Below are 16,613 nucleotides of genomic sequence, written 5' to 3' on the forward strand. Positions count from 1 at the left end.
AGTGGGGGTGGGGGGGTTCCGGAGGGGGTGTGGCGGCTGCCCCGGCCCCCAACATCCCCTTCCTCCCTGCTCAGAAATCAAACCGATCCGACTGCGAGCGGGGGCAGCGAGGCTTCCCGGCCGGCGGGCCGGGGTCCCCGGTGGGGCGCGCCGGCCTCGACCTACCTCCTCCAGCAGCGTGACGGTGTTCCTGCAGTTGTGCAGCCGCGTGGTGAAGCTGGACGTGGTGGGCGAGTTGTAGTCCTCGGTGGTCTCGGCGATGAACTCGGAGACGGAGATCTGGTCCGGCATCCTGCCGGGGGGGCGAGACACAAGCGGGGGCGGGGAGTGAGTCACGGCGCAGGCTCCCGGGGCCGCGGGCCGCCCGGCGGCTCATGAACGCCCCGCGCAGCCCGCCACCCGGCGCCCGGCCTGGCGCGGCTCCCGTGCCCGGCGGCGGCGGCGGCGGGAGAAAGAGCGGGCGGAGCGGGCGGCGGCGGCGGCGCTCGGCGCGGGGCCCTTCAAACTCCGAGCCGCGCGCGAGGCTGAGGGCTCTCTGGGACCCGCCTCCCTGTGCTCATGCCGGCGGCGGGGGAGGGGGCGCGGCGCTACGAGGGGGCTCGGGCCGGCCGGCGCTGCCTCCTGAGACGCTCTGACAGGCGGCGGCGAGGACACCGACTGACTGAGCGCACACTCCCGCGGGCGGGCGGGCGGGCTGGCGGCGGGCAGGCGGCGCTCCCGCTACAGTCACGGGGACAAACAAGGAAGTGCTCTGCGCACGCGCCACCGCCCCCCCGCCCCGCCCCCGGCCGCCCGCGCCCCGCCTCCACCCGCGCGCCGTCTCCGCCTCCGTCCCCGCCCCCGCCGGCGCACCGCCTCCCGGGCCGCGTTCCGATGCGGGCGCCAGGGTGGGGGGCCGCGGGGCTTGCGGGGCCCCGGAAGCCAGCTTCCCGGCGCCGCCCCCGGAGCGGTTACTTCGGCAAGCTTGTTACGCCAGCGTTCTGCGAGAAGAGGGACCAAAAAAAGTTGCGCGCGTTCTTTTTTAGTCCCGAGTGGGTGCAGGAAGCGAGGCCGCGAGAGTCGCCTCCTGCTGCGAGGGCCGCAGGCCGAGCGAAAAGGGTGCGGGCGCAGGGTCGGCCCCGGGGCCCGGAGCGAGGAGCCGCCCGGCGCCCCGGCTTGCAACCGCGCTCTCGCTGGGCTCCCGCCCAAGGTCTCCGTGCAGGGTGCTCCCCGCCGTTGGAAAGCGAGTTCTGTGCGGTTTGCTTGGGTTGCTAAAATGCTAAGACAAATGAAAGGATTTTTGCTTTTGTACAATTTTCTAATCTTCCATTTGCACTATAATTTTTTTTTTTTTAACCCGCAGGACACATGAGGGTCAGGAGTGCAAAAGGCATTTCCGGAGGTGCAAATGGCGTACAACGCTCAGCAGATGCCAAATTTCAGCGGAGAGAGCACCAACAGATTGCTCATTCCCTGGTCCCGGCAGATGGCTATTTTAACTAGCTCAATCTACTTAGGCCAAAGAATCCATTTAATTTCTCACCACTGATTGCGGATAAAATTGGTTTAAAAAAAAGAAAAGAAGAAAGCCAGGCCCTTGGGAAGCTTCCCACGGATCGGTTCCTGTAATTGGACTCAACAGGAGCAGCCTTAGAAAGTCATCTCCAAATGCGCCCCCTTAGGGCGGAAGGTTGGCCCTGTGGCCTCCCCTAAGATTGGGTTTCTGCCATCTTGTATGGTTAAGTAGTCCCTGGTCCTTACCCACAACTACAATGGCGGGCCCAAGGCAGAGACCTTATCTAGCATTGGTCCTAGCACAGAGAAGTAGCCTAGTGTCATATGCCAGGGCATCACCCGGCTGTCAGCAAATAGTTACTAATGGCCTACTACATGTCCTGGAGATTCGGTAATGACAGTGTCCCTGCTCTCATGAGCTTACCTTCTGGTAGGGAAACAGACAACCAACAAATATGTGATAGGAGTGGAGTGCATATAAAATAAAGTGATGGAGGCGCCAGGGCATAAGGAATGATGAGAGAAGGCCTCTGTGACGTGGTGACATCTTGGGCAGAAAAGGAAAGAGAAGAGAAGCTGAGTTCCAGAGATACCCTGTTGGCTATGGGATCTAGGCCTTTAGTTGCCTCACATGAAGATGAACCAATCTTTACTCCATGAGGCTGTTAAATAATAATAGATGAGAGGGCGCCTGGGTGGGAATCCGTTAAGCATCCGAAGCTTTGTTTTGGCTCAGGTCGTGATCTCACAGTTTCGTGAGTTCGAGCCCCATGTCAGGCTCTGTGCTGACAATGCAGAGCCTGCCTGGGACTGTCGCTCTCCCTCTCTCTCTGCCCCTTCCCCACTTGCACTGTCTCTGTCTCTCTCGAAATAAATAAACTTTACAAACCTCTGCTACCCCACAGACCAGTTGAGTAGAAAACCCAACACTAAGATTTCCATTCACTCCAAGAAGGTCTTCCTCGAGGCTGGAAGTCAGTTTTGACTTTGACTTTGCATTGATTCTATTCTCCTCCGTATTGCAAGTGACCTAATGCCTGTCGCTTCCTCTGGGCTGGGTTGCTCCTTCCATTCTAAATGTGTGACGTATACAAACGCTTGATAAACACGAGCTGTTATTAAAAGACCAAGAGTCGGTCAATAATTGCCTCAGTTCCCAGAGCCCTGGATTCCTGAGCTTTCTCTCCTAATAACTGATACTGTCACCTTGGGCCTTAGTGCCATCACTTATAAAATAAAGGGGTGAGGGTGCCACAATGATCACAGAGATCCCTCCCAGCTGGAGCTGAGTCTGTGTATACCCTTGGCCTGACAATGGAACGAATCAAGTTTATTACAAGAAGCTAAGCTAACTGCAATGGTAAACAGCCAGGGATTTCTTTCGTGACTCAATTCACAGTCAAAATGCTACCATCAGTTGTCTCAGTTCTACTTGCAGATTATTTTATACAGCTCCTCCTCCCCATCTCCTCTGGCCAGGAAAGGAATAGTGAACAATGAGATATTGTGCCCCGGTAAGTATATACCTCCTCAGACTGGTCTGCAATTAGAATTTCAAAGGCTCACACCTCTACCCACCATTTCTGGGGTTCATGGGCCATAATCCTCTTTAAATTTGAAACCGTGGCCCAGTGCAGGCCATCTGCACCTCTCATTTTCTCGAATACCTTGAAAACCATTCCTGGAGATCTGAAAGCAAAAAGGGTCTGATGTAAGCAAAACTTAAAACGCTGGATTTCTTTGTGTGGAGCTGCTCGGAAATACACATCATCCTGTTTCAGAGCCAGGAAACACACACATACATATGTATACTTACGCATGCCGGGCTTTGTGTAAGCACTTGTCTTTGTCGTTATCATCATCCCCATCAGGGCGTGTTCACACTCCTCATGCAGTTTCTTACTCTGAGCCCTGCTGACTGGGGTAAGACAGTGGTCCTTGCAGCATGCTTTCTGTCTCCTTGCAAAGACGCAATAAGAAGAGCTGTGGCCTATCTTCATGGACAGCGATGGCATTATCGCCCCCAATGTCATCAGGGAACTGGCGGACTTCTATTTCCAAGTACAGGCTTCACTCCGGCCTACCAACTAACAACCAAGGGGGTGTATGTGCAAGATGGCCAACAACATACCAGGGAAGGGAGAGTAGGGGTGGGGAGTTTGGGGTGCTCCCTGAGCGTCAGAAACTAAGAAGAGCTGTTAGTGCTCTGATCGAGAGTACCAGTCAACATCCCAACCCGACGGGATGGAATTTACAGCATTCATCAAAGGCTTCTAATGCCTTCATGGGACAGGAGCAATAGTATAGGAAGAGATTATGTTCTGTGTTACGTGGACCAAGGCTGGAATCTCTATTCTGTTGGTTATCAGCCTCGTCTTCTCAAATGCAAAATTAGCACAATAATAAAACTACACTACAGGTTGTTAGGTGAAATAAAATGAGAGAATGTGGATAAAGCGGTTGACACATAGTGAATAATCAACCAATGTTAGTTCCCTTTGAACTCCCTTTTTATGTGAAGTATGACTAAAAATACATCTCTTTTCATTCCGGGACTCAGATCTCTAAATTAGTCAGTCACCTGGAGGAGGAAAAAGGAGGTGGGGGGAAAGCCACATAGCAATTCCAAAGTATGAGATCTCAGATTTGAGAATCATCTTCAGAGACCTAGCTTATTCTTTAAGTGTCCTTTGTGAAGTCAAATCCATTAGTGATGGTTTTGGACTTTGGAAGTAAACAGACAGGATCTAGAGTCCAATAGAATGAATACTAATCAGGATCAGAAATGAGTTAGGGCCATAAAATAAAAGCTTCATTTTCATGGAACATAGTTCCTGTAAAGAAGGATATTCTAAGCAAGGCAACTTCTAGAGGATAGAACAGGGCATTTATTTTGCAGGAGCATGAGTTCTAGCTAAGAAAGACGTGGACTCATATCTCTGCCACGTAGCAGCTACAAGACCTTGTTGAAGCAATTCACTTTTCTGGGTCTCAGTTTTCACATCTGAAAGATGGGAGGCAGGGATACTACCCATGTTTTAGTGCTTTGAGGATTCAGTGAGCTAAGCCACATAAAGTGCTCATGAACAGACAGTGCTTATCTTAGATAATATAGCAGACAATACTTTTCGGATCATACGGGAATATTGAAAACCTTATCTGGAGATATAAATTCTGACATTCCTTCCCCCAAAATAAAAAAGAAATGGAGACTTGCTATGTACCAGACACTTTGCTAAGTGAACTGAATTAGAAGTTTGGGCCCACGTGTCCTACCTTTAAACTTCATGACAACTTTATAAAGTAAGTATAATTATCCCAGACTTACTGGAGAGAAAGTTATGGCTACCGAGGTATAGAATAGCACTTTCTGAACTCCTATCCTGGGCCAGGCACTGTACCAGCGGTTATGTATGCAGCATCTGAATTCATTCATATAACAGCCCTGACGTGGGAGTATTATAATGGAAACTGACACAAACGAAATCTCACTGCAAGTTAATATTCCTGAGCCTGGCATACTAAATGCAATGCTTTTGCCACAGCCTGCAAAGCCAGTCTCTTGACTGTAGCTCGCATAGCGCTACTGTTATTTTTCCCAGTCCAGGCAACCGAGAACGGATTCTTATTTCCTTATTTTACCTGATAACTTATGAATTCGTTTTCTATCATCTTAATGAAGTGCCAGAAGGGAGGAAAGCACTGTGGAATGAGGGGAGGGGGGCACAGGGAGGGAGGGATGCATTTCATTTCATGTGTTTTACTGCTAGGCTCATGTTGCCGTATTCTCCCTAAGCTAAATAAAGACTGCTTTTGTCATGTGTCTTGTATGAGTGCTTCCCAAGTGCATTCATGCAATTTCATGCAATGAAAAAAATAAAAAGCCTATTCTAGTCCCCAATGTACTTAATTTAAATACTCCAAGTAAACCACTGGAGCGTTCTCAGAAAGTCAAGAGGAGAAAGAACATGGTTTATGTGGAGACAAAATCTACTCTCTCTACCTCCCTGTTTCCTGACTGTTCCTTCTGATGGAGAGAAGAAAATCAGGCAGAGCGCTGGAACCTGAAGACTCACGGTACAAGTATCAACTAAATGAACCCGGGAATATATTTCTGTCTGTCCTGTGAAACGATAATAGTATCCACTAACAATGGCTGTGCTTATTATATGCCCTGCACTATTCTGAGTCATTGCAGGCGTGACCTCGCCAAACAGCAGCGACCATATAAAGCAGGTACTTGTATTCTCCCCCATTTTATACAAGGGGGAAGCCTGAGGTCACCTTGGCAAGTGGGGGAGCAAGACTGACCAGTCTGACTTCACAGTCCATGTAATTGGCCACCTTGCATCACAAGCTCATCCAAGAACGTGGGTCCACAGCCCCAGGATAATTTTCTCTCCCATACATCGTTATCTTTTTTTTTCCTGGGGAACTCATCACAAACCAACTCAAACGCAAGCTTTGAGTTGGTCTGGAGGGCACTCCCCTTGCCCATTTCTGCAGCCGAGGCTAATCTTCCTGTGGATGTCTGCAATATAGCCTTTCTCACTCTGGATAAGCAACGGGGGGTGGATGCTGGCTCTGTGCGCAGGGACTTCAGACTTGCTACACGTGGAGACACTGAGCATCTCCCCAGTGACAAGTGGCAGGGCTCAGCTCAGAACTCAGATCTTCCTACTGACTTTCTTGCACTACAAAATTCTCAGCCTGTCAATCCCTGAGGGTGCTGGGAGACTGAATCTATCCTTCTCTGTGTCATCACCTACATCCCTGAGGTTCCTGGAGGCCCAGGCTTGGCATTTTACGAGCACCGTCTCCTGCAATCTCCCGTGTAGCCTAGTGAGCTACCATTCTTTCTGCTGAGAGAACTCCCCCACGGGCACAAGCTGCTCAAGGTCGAGGGTCAATCAGTGGAGAACTACTGTTCACAGCCAACGGAAACATAAACCCTGCAGACTCCCCCCCCCACAGAAGGCACTGCCCGGTACAGGTCCCCTGGGGCCCCCAATAAATGTGTCTGGGATTGAACTGGCTCCCTTTTACGGACTACATCATTTCTCTCTTTCTTTCCTTCTTTCTTTCTTTCTTTCTTTCTTTCTTTCTTTCTTTCTTTCTTTCTTTCTTTCTGAGAGAGAGAGCATGAGCAGGGGAGGGGCACAGAGTGAGAGAGACACAGAATCCAAAGCAGGCTCCAGGCTCTGAGTTGTCAGCACAGAGCCTGATGCAGGGCTCGAACTCACGAACCGAGAGATTATGACCTGAGCCAAAGTCAGATGCTTAACCGACCTGAGCCACCCAGGCTCCCGTGGACGACATCATTTCTAATACGAGCAAAACAACCTCCAGTGGAGAAAAATTGTATTGTTATATGGGGTTCCTAAAAACTTGTGGTCTATAGGAGTCAGAGATTTTTAACTTTTAGTTTATTTCTGAATAAGAAACATGAGACTGAAAAATGAGAAGAACTTACAGAACATCCAGGTTTCTTTCTTTCTTTCTTTCTTTCTTTCTTTCTTTCCTTTCTTTTGTTCTTTCTTTCTTTCTGTCTTTTGACGAATGTGTTTTGTTTTCTGTTTAGACTTCATCATACTCATGTCCACTTCTGTGCTCCCTCAAGGCTGAGAACATGTCTCTCTTACGACCCTTTTCCATGGCACCATCTTTCAAATATTTGTATTTCTCCAACTAGACCGTGAGCTCCTTGAGAGCAGAAGGTTTTCCATTCATTGATACAGTCCCAGAGCCCCAGATGCTTGAGAGATACTCATTGAATAGATGAAGAAAAGAATAAATGAGTGAATGAATGAACGAATGAGAATTTACAGGAGAAAGGGTGTCAGAGGAATCGGGAGAGGAGAACTGGAAAGAGGAATCCTGGTTCTCGGACTCGCCCGCATCACTGAACCTCATCACAAACTATCAGAGCCAGTTCCCTGGAAGATTTGTGGGGAACCAGGGCCAGATCCCAGGTATCTTGGTTCCCAAGGCATTCCCTACTCCTCCCCCTTTTCCAGTTACATTTCAAAGAAGGGTTTAAAGACCGTGTCTTTGGAAAAATAGATGAAGCCCCCGTGTAAGAACAGATTCTGCTGGCCTCTGCATCACAGTGTCAAGGAATGCGTATAGACGTTCACCTACTATTTCAACACTGTAACCGTATAAAATCTAGCACAAGATCAGTTAACTGATACCCCTAATTCTGAGCAAGAAGATTGTGAGTGCATGGTGGGACCAGAGTGGTACTCCTTCTGTTTTTATTTTCTTGTCTCTTTCTTCTCTCCAAAGCCAGGTAAACTGGGGAGCTCATGGGCAATCAGGATCACTGGATGGACCTTCTACCTCCTCCCATCCTATCCTCCCTTCCTCAAGAGCCCCTTTATAAGAGGTAAGAAGTCATGAGAAATGAGGAGAGGGATGTTTTGTGACAACACTGGGGAGTGGTGTTTTTTTGTTTTTTTGTTTTTTTTTTTAAACAACTCTCTCCTCCAGCAGCCCTGCAGACCCTGCGGAGCGTAGATGAAACTTCTGCTTTGACCAAATCAATTTCTGCTCTGATTGACACATCCTTTCCCCCTTGGGCATTTTCAGAGATGAGACCACCGTGTCCTGAGTCCCTGAAGACATTCCCCAATGGATGCAGAGATATTCTGTTGGAGCCCATCAGTTCAGTTCTATCCCACAGTTACTAAACAGAACTATAGCCTTTCCGATGGTTAACAGTAAGTGACATGGATTCAGATTTCCGGAGTTCAAGTCCCAGCTCTGCCACGTCACAGGGACTGTTAACCTGAGGCAAATCACTTAATGTCAATTTCTTTACCTTTGAAAGGAGGATCAGGGGCACCTGGGTGGCTCAGTCATTAAGTGTCTGACTTCAGCTCAGGTCATGATCTCAAGGTTCCTGGGTTCGAGCCCCACGTCGGGCTCTGTGCTGTCGGCTCAGAGCCTGGAGCCTGCTTTGGATTCTGTGTCTCCCTTTCTCTCTGCCCCTCCCCCACTCACACTCTGTCTCTGTCTCAAAAGTAAATAAACATTAAAAAAAAATTTTTTTTTTTTTTTAAAAGGAGGATCATGAGAAGATCTTTCTCTCCTAAAGTTGTTGGGAGGTCCAACTGAGAGAATCCATTCGAGATGCTTAGCACAGTGCCTGGCATACAGAAAATGATCAATAAATGTTAGCTACAAAAATCATTACTTGTATCCTAAGCAATTCCTATGCTAGACTCTGGGAGCCAGGAAGATAGACAAGACAGCCCCTGTCCTCGTACTAAGGCACAGGCACAAGTTTTCAGTGCAACTGATGAAATGTTCAAAGAATTCCAACGGAAATAAATATGTATTTCAAATATGTGACCTATGAATATAAAGTTCAAAAACATCATTTCATGTATGGCTATCTCTCTGATTTGCCCAAAGCCCAGTCAGACCTATTTTTAAAAAAAAATTTTTTTTTAACGTTTATTAATTTTTGAGAGACAGAGTGCAAGCGGAGGAAGGGCAGAGAGAGAGGGAGACACAGAATCCGAAGCAGGCTCCAGGCTCCGAGCACAGAGCCTGACGCGGGGCTTGAACCCACGAACGGTGAGATCAGACCTGAGCCGAGCTCGGACACTTAACTGACTGAGCCACCCAGGCGCCCCTGGTTAGACCTATTTCTATGGACTCTTTTTAAAGCTGCCAATCATCCTCAAGAAGAAAACGTTGATGAATGACAGCTATGTATGACTTTGGCACTGAGAAGGAACACAGAATGCCAGGGTGGCCAGCTCCTTTTCCAGATCATTCCACTTCCTTTGGCCTCCTTTTCCTTGTAGTTAAAACTAGGAGCCTGGGGCAGAAGTTCTCAGGTCTTAGGACAATAACGTCCTCTGATGTGATGAATCCCTTTTTGTTTGGGGTTACAACCAACCACAAACAGCACGAGGCTTAGGCTTCCGGCCTCTGCTTCAAGATCCCCTTACAAAGCCAAGAACACTCTGGAGGTCATCAGTTCTGGGTTGGGGGCCCCTGTTAGAGGCATCCTATATTATGGGAATCTATCACAGTATCCAATCGTTGGTTTTCAAAAGTACGATTTCACCTGCAAGGAATGTAAACCCGCATGACAATGAGCTGTATTATAACAGAATTTTTTCCTAATTATGTCAAATGTAGGGCATCGCTCTATTTGAAAAAGGAAAATTGCCCACCCACCGCAGAGCTTTCTTCTTAGCATATGCTATTTGGTTAACATCTTTCTCAAATGTGAACATTCCACATCACACTAGGGGCTCTAATTAAAAAAAAACACACACACACACAAAAACAAAAAACCTCTGCAATTGCTAGCAAACCCTCTGACAGACACATCTAGCTTCTGTTCCCTGCTTTTTATTTTACTTTCTATTTTTTGAAACATTTGTCTCACTGCTCTGGCCGTAGAGATTTAGAGGTTCTCATACAAACCACTTTATAAAATCGCTATGTTTAAGCGGACAGCGGAGAACGCACTGTTGATTGGATCTGAAGATGATTGTTTTCAGTGTCTTTCATTTTTATTTTATGAGCAAACTGATTTTTTCCTTCGTATCTGCCTTTGGGAATTAACTTTCATTTACCCCCAACTAATTTCAGCATCCCGAATTTAACAGTTCAGACAGACCCTGTTGGAGGACATCGGCTGTATTCTCCGTCTGCCCTATATAGCCCCTTCCTTTAGGAACCATCCCCTCCCTGGCTCCACGTGATTCTCCAGAGACTGTCAATCACAGGTCTCCGCGCGCTCAATCAGAGGGCGGGGCCCCGGCTGTCCAATCAGAGTATGCCAGACTCCTGAAAGCAGCACTAACGGGCGTTCCCATCAATAGGCAATCAACTCCAGCAAGGCCAATCAGGGAGCTTTATGAAGGGCTGATGGGGGTGCTGGGGTAAAGAGCGACCTGCCTTTTCTCTAGGAGCTCTAGCTCAAAGGACTCAGTAAGCCTTCTGCTACTTGTGACCATCTTTGCCACACAGGAGAGAGCTTGCTCAAGAATGAGGCTAGCCAAAGGACAGCAAGAGATGGAGGGAGGGAAGGACAGAGAGAGAGAGAGAGAGCGCGAGAGAGTCCTGATGACATCATTTGAATCACCAGACCTGCCTAATCTATACCATCCCTGATGCCAGTCCAGCCCTCGAAGTTCCCAGGGATGTAAGCAACTACACTTCCGTTTTAACAGAAGCTGGTCTGAGATGGCTTTCTACCAATAAAACTAGAGGAGTCCTGACTAATCTTTTCCTGGATTCCAGTACCATCTTCAGAGTTAGAAGATGTGTTGCCTTGGACAAGTGATTCACTGCCTCAGAGCCTCAGTTTCCTGTCTATAAAATGGGAGTAACAATATCCACCTCAGAGGATAGTTATAAAAGAGTAAGCTAGAGGATACACATAGCCAAATGGGAGAAAATACTTGCAAATCATGTATCTGCTACGGGTCTAGTATCCAAAAGATGTCCCCCCTTACAATTCAACAATAAAAAGACAAGTGACTAATTTTTGAAATAGGCAAAGGGCTTGAATAGACATTTCTCCAAAAAAGATCCAAGCACATGAAGAGATGCTCCATATTATGAGTTATTAGGGTAACGCAAATCAAAAACCACAATGAGTTACCACTCCGACTCGCATGGCTATAATGAAAAAGATGTAACAAGTGTTGGAGAGGGTGTGGAGAATCTGGAACCTCATACATTCCTAGTGGGAATGTAAAATGATGTAGCAGCTTTGGAAAACAATCCAGTAGTTACTCAAAAGGTTAAACACAGTGTTACTCATTACTCGTATGTGTTTATTCAAAAGAAATGAAGACACACCCAACACATCCATACAAAGACTTGTACATGAATGCTCATAGGAGTATTATTCGTAGTAATGGAAACAACCCAAATGTCCATGAATGGATAAATAAAATGTGGTATATCCATATAATGGAATATTACTCAGTCACCAAAAAGGAATAAAGTACTCATATGTGCTACAACACGGGTGGAACCTGAAAACACATTGTGCTAGTAAAAACACAAAAGGCCACAAATTACGACTCAGTTTACATAAACTGTCCAGAATTCGCAAATCGATTGACACAGAAAGCTCGTGGCTGACGGGCTGGGGGAGGGGAGGAAGGACTGGCTGGGGTTCCCTTTAGGGAGTAGAATTATATCGGGGTGATAGTTCTACAACTTTGTGAACACAATCGAAATGACTGGTAGGTTTTACGTTATGGGAATTATCTCAATTTAAAAAATCATCACTATGCTGATGGAGGAGGAAGGTACATCTAATTCTCCATTAATAATAACAACTATATTGTGGGGTGGCGGATGGAGGCTGTACCTGTGAGCACAGCATAGTGTGCAGAGAAGTTGGGTCACTGTTGTTGTAGACTTGAATCTAGTATAGCATTGTGTGTCAACGATACTCAAATAAAAAAAAAAGGGGCGCCTGGGTGGCGCAGTCAGTTAAGCGTCCGACTTCAGCTCAGGTCACGATCTCGCGGTCCGTGAGTTCGAGCCCCGCGTCGGGCTCTGGGCTGATGGCTCAGAGCCTGGAGCCTGTTTCCGATTCTGTGTCTCCCTCTCTCTCTGCCCTCCCCCATTCATGCTCTGTCTCTTTCTGTCCCAAAAATAAATAAACGTTGAAAAAAAAAATTTTTTTTTAAATTAAGAAAAAGAGTAACAGCTATAATGGCTACCATTCAGTATCTCCTATGTACAAGACAATTTAGAGCCATGATTTTGTTCAAAGCTCACAGCAAACTCTACAACGGAGCTGTTACTCTCCTCCTGTTCAACGGATAGAAAATTGAGGCTCAGAGAAGTGGTTTTGCAACTAGTGAGCACAGGAGCTAAGATTCAAATACAAGTCCATCTGATCTCAAAGTTCAAGCCCTCGGTATTACGCTACGCTCTTCGCACAAACAGTACCTTGCCATTGGCATGGCTTGGACGTGGCAGGGACTACTGGTTACGCGTGTCCCCTCTATTTGGTCTCCCTGTCTTCAGTAACAGAGCCCCATTCGATTTAGGACAGTTGGAATGGCTGTGTGCCTAAGTCTAGCCAGTGAGATGGGCGCTATAGTGCTATGTAGGACTTCTGGGAAAGTACCTTAAAAAGAGTTAATTCGGCTAGTGGAGGAATTCGGCTAGTGCTCCTCCCCTCTTCCTCCATCCTGCTGCCTGTAGTGAGGATGTGATGGCTGACGCCCCAGCAACTATTTTGGAACATGAGGTAAGTGAAGGATGGCACAACCAGAGACAGAAAACAGCTTGGATCCCTGATAACCATACAGGCACCATCTGGCTTTGGACTATCTCTAGACCTCTCTGGTCTGAGAGAAAGAAGGAAAAAAAAACCCTAACTGCTAATGTTATTTGGATTTTTGTTTATATGCAGCTGGGATCTAGTCTTGACTTAAACAATGAGCCTATGAACATGCTGAGCCAACTAACAATATAAAAAATAGCTCATCTCAGAAGTGGCCAAATAAGAAGTATCCTACTAGAGCCATTTTCCCCACCTTGCCCTCTTTTAGATTCCATATTCAGAGGCATAGAGGTTCTATTGAATTATTCTGAAGACAGTCACTACGGCCTCCTTTATGAAGTTATAGAATCCCTGAAAAGACAGATCTCAATTTACTGAGTACAGGTTTTACATATCCTAAGAGCCTACATTTCATCTCAGGAATTGCTTCAGAAAATATAGCCACAGAGGAGCCAACAGGCTCCCACCGGATGGATTTCTGAAGAAGGAAATTTATTTACATAACCTTTGCACAATTTGGTTAAGAGAGAAGAGACAGGACAGATTCCAAATAGGCAGTAAGATGATAGAGCTCAAAGACTTCTTTGCTTTCAAATCAACGTTCCGCTCAATCTTTCCAGAGTAAGCATTTAAAATTCCAGGATTATTTTGCCTGCCAGAAAGATGAATGGTGGTGGCCTTTCACAGTGGACACGGGATCACATTTTTGTTGTTGGTTTATTTGTTTACATAAGACAGATTTGATATTTACTAGTCGACATATTATTTATAACGCAGCAGCAGGTTGGTATAGTATTGTTGGGTCAAGAATGGGTTTTCTTTGGTTTGTCCTTCTTTCTCATCAGGGTTCTTAAGAATTCAAGCTGCAATGACGTAAGTGAGGATGATACATTTGGAGGAAGGAGACATTTTTCCACACTGTTTTTTTTCAGCAGCTTAATCTATCTGCTTTTGTACACACTGTGGATAGCTAGAGCTGTAACTCGAATATTCTTTACGAGGGTAAAAAAATTCTACTTTTATTTTGTTATTTTGTGTTATAGGCAGTGTGTCTGTGTATATCTGCAAATAAGTGAGAAGACTGAGAACTCAGATTAAAACTTATTAGTTCTTTCTCCAGACCTGGGTGGAATATTTTACCCTACTTTTCCCTTTTCTTTCTTCTTCTTCTTTTTTTCTTTAACGTTTATTGATTTTTGAGAGAAGGGGAGGAGGAGAGAGAGAGGGAGACACAGAATCCAAAGCAGGCTCCAGGCTCTGAGCTGTCAGCACAGAGCCTGACGTGGGGCTCGAACTCACAAGCCTTGAGATCATGACCTGAGCCGAAGTCGGATGCTTAACCGACTGAGCCATCCAGGAGCTGCCTACTTTTTCCTTTTCTAAGAGGAAAGGGTATATGCATGTGGATGGACAGACACACACACACACACACACACACACACACACACACACACACAATCCAGAACACAGGAATCAGGGAGCAAACCACACGGATAACCAGGGAGCCAAATTCATGTCTACAAAAACTCATGCACCAAAACTCATGCATGACAATCACAGGAACACCCCATCAGCTCCCACTTGGACCCTGTTTTCTCCTATTGTTTACCCAATTCTACAAGTCCGGTGGGCTGGGTTTTAGGTTTTCAGCAAACTGAACAGAGCGGTTATGCTGGGGATAGTGAGAAGGGGCAACAAAGAAGGGGGAAAAAAGACCCACGACTGTAGAAATTTGCTAACACCCCCACAAAAAAGAAAGTCTACATCATGTGCTTGCTAATGAGGGCAAACCATTCTGCTCACCTGACGCCAGCCTCAATAAAAAGTGATATTCAAAATGATGAACCTTTGTAATCGTGAGGAGTTTTGAGAAGTGATGCTGTATTCTAGGCACCATGCCAGACGCAGGTCTTTTAGAAGGGTTCTCAATCAGACGAGCAAAAATAACACAAAATAAAAAAATATATATTTGGTGCTCAAAGGCTTTGCAGAAACGCAAATTTGTTAAGGAAAGCAGCAATGGCCAAGCACAGATTAGGAGCAAAGGACCTGGAATCGTAGGGTGCCTGGGAGGCTCCATCAGCTGAGTGTCCAACTCTTTTTAAAATTGAAAAATTTTTAATGTTTTATTTTATATTTGAGAGAGAGAGAGAGGGAGAAAGAGTGCGAGCAGGGGAGGGGCAGAGAGACGGAGACAGAACCTGAAGCAGGCTCCAGGCTCTGAGCTGTCAGCATGGCGCTTGACGCGGGGCTCGAACTCACAAATCGTGAGATCACGACCTGAGCCAAAGTCGGATGCTTAACCGACTGAGCCACCCAGGCACCCCTAACTCTTGATTTCAGCTCAGGTCATGATCCCAGGGTCATGGGGTCGAGTCCTGCATTGTGTTCCACACTGAGCACAGAGTCTGCTTAAGATTTTCTCCCTCTCTCTCTCTCTCTAATAAAAATAAATACATTTAAAAAAAAGACCTGGAATCAAATCCAGACACTACCATTTACAAGTATGGTACGGGGAAAAAGGATTCAACTTCCCTCATCCCTACAATGGGGCTAATGACAGTGCCTTCAGAGGCTGTTGTGAATATTAAATAAGCTAATACATGTGAGAATACAATGTGTGTATCCCGTAAATGTTCACTCAATCCAAAGAACTGACATTTTACTTCAGGTGTGAACCTTTGTTTTTTTTTCCGCGAAAAAGGTATTATTATTTGCTCTGATGATGCCAATTAAAATCAAAGAATAATATGATCCAGAAATTTCTCTCCTAGGTATATACCAACAGAAATGCATGGATATGTTCATCAAAGGACACATATAATAATGTTCACAGAATAATGTTACAGCATATATAAACTACATGCATGTATAAAGGCTCAGGAAGAAGTGTGTGGTTGCAAAGTAACAACTCTCTAGGATCCTGTGGTACATACACAGCTACACTTCCATTCTTGGCCTTCATACTCCAGCCTACCTACGGTCCTGAATTGTACGCATTTTATGAATATATCCTTCCATTGGTTCATATATTTTATAATTTGCCCTATTCTCTGAGGAATATGATAGAATATAAATACATACATAAATACATGCGTGAGCAGGTGCACACACACACGCGCGCACACACACACACACACACACACACACACACACACCTGGCTCAGGCTGTCTTTCACATTCTCTGATCCTAAAAGGGGCCAAGTCTCTGGCCAGAAAATGGTCCCATGACCAGGAAGCCATGCATGTACATTCATGATAGGACAAACATCAACCAACACAAGTGAGGAGAAGCTTGACAGTGTAAGTAGGAAGGAAATGAATATGTTTACACTTTTAACGGAGCAGGCAAGTGCCGTAGGGCTTTCAAATATTTCTCACGTCATCCTCAACACAACCCGGTAAAGAGAACATCGCTGTATGGAGGTTATGAAACCTACCCACCAGCAGGTAGCTGCTAAGCATTTGCCTATGTGCTTGAATCCAGTTCTGACTCCAGGACCACCTCTCTTTCACCCACACCATGGTTGGAAACCAACCGTCAGAAGAGACACGGATGTGCCATGGATCCCGGATGGATTTGGTCTGGGCAGTAGTTGCGTCCTTGTGTTCAAACCCCAGGTCCTCCCTATTACCGCCTCCGAGACTGCAACGTTTGGGAATCACGGTCCCACTTAATGCAGTCTGCTCTTCAGAATGCAAAAGGCTCTAGTTTGGGTCAAGCTTCTGGTCCATTGTGGCGATGTTATTTCAGCATAATTGTTTTTTAACAACCACACGTATCTGCTGACTTTAATAAAGGGCAGGTTTTATCCAACTCAACGGATCAGCTTCA

The 16,613-nt window shown here is 46.4% G+C and overlaps 1 protein-coding gene across 4 annotated transcripts in view; it reads right to left on the reverse strand.

Moving 5' to 3' along the window:
- Nucleotides 1–16,613, reverse strand: part of ASAP1 (ArfGAP with SH3 domain, ankyrin repeat and PH domain 1) — a 343,719-nt gene that overhangs the window by 268,671 nt on the left and 58,435 nt on the right. For all 4 annotated transcript variants that reach the window (XM_043601770.1, XM_043601772.1, XM_043601771.1 and 1 more), the window contains exon 3: nucleotides 166–292. In XM_043601770.1, the coding sequence (XP_043457705.1) occupies nucleotides 166–292 (127 nt within the window). The remainder of the gene's footprint in view (nucleotides 1–165; nucleotides 293–16,613) is intronic.

This window comes from Prionailurus bengalensis, chromosome F2, assembly GCF_016509475.1.
Source record: "Prionailurus bengalensis isolate Pbe53 chromosome F2, Fcat_Pben_1.1_paternal_pri, whole genome shotgun sequence".
Classification (NCBI taxonomy): domain Eukaryota; kingdom Metazoa; phylum Chordata; class Mammalia; order Carnivora; family Felidae; genus Prionailurus; species Prionailurus bengalensis.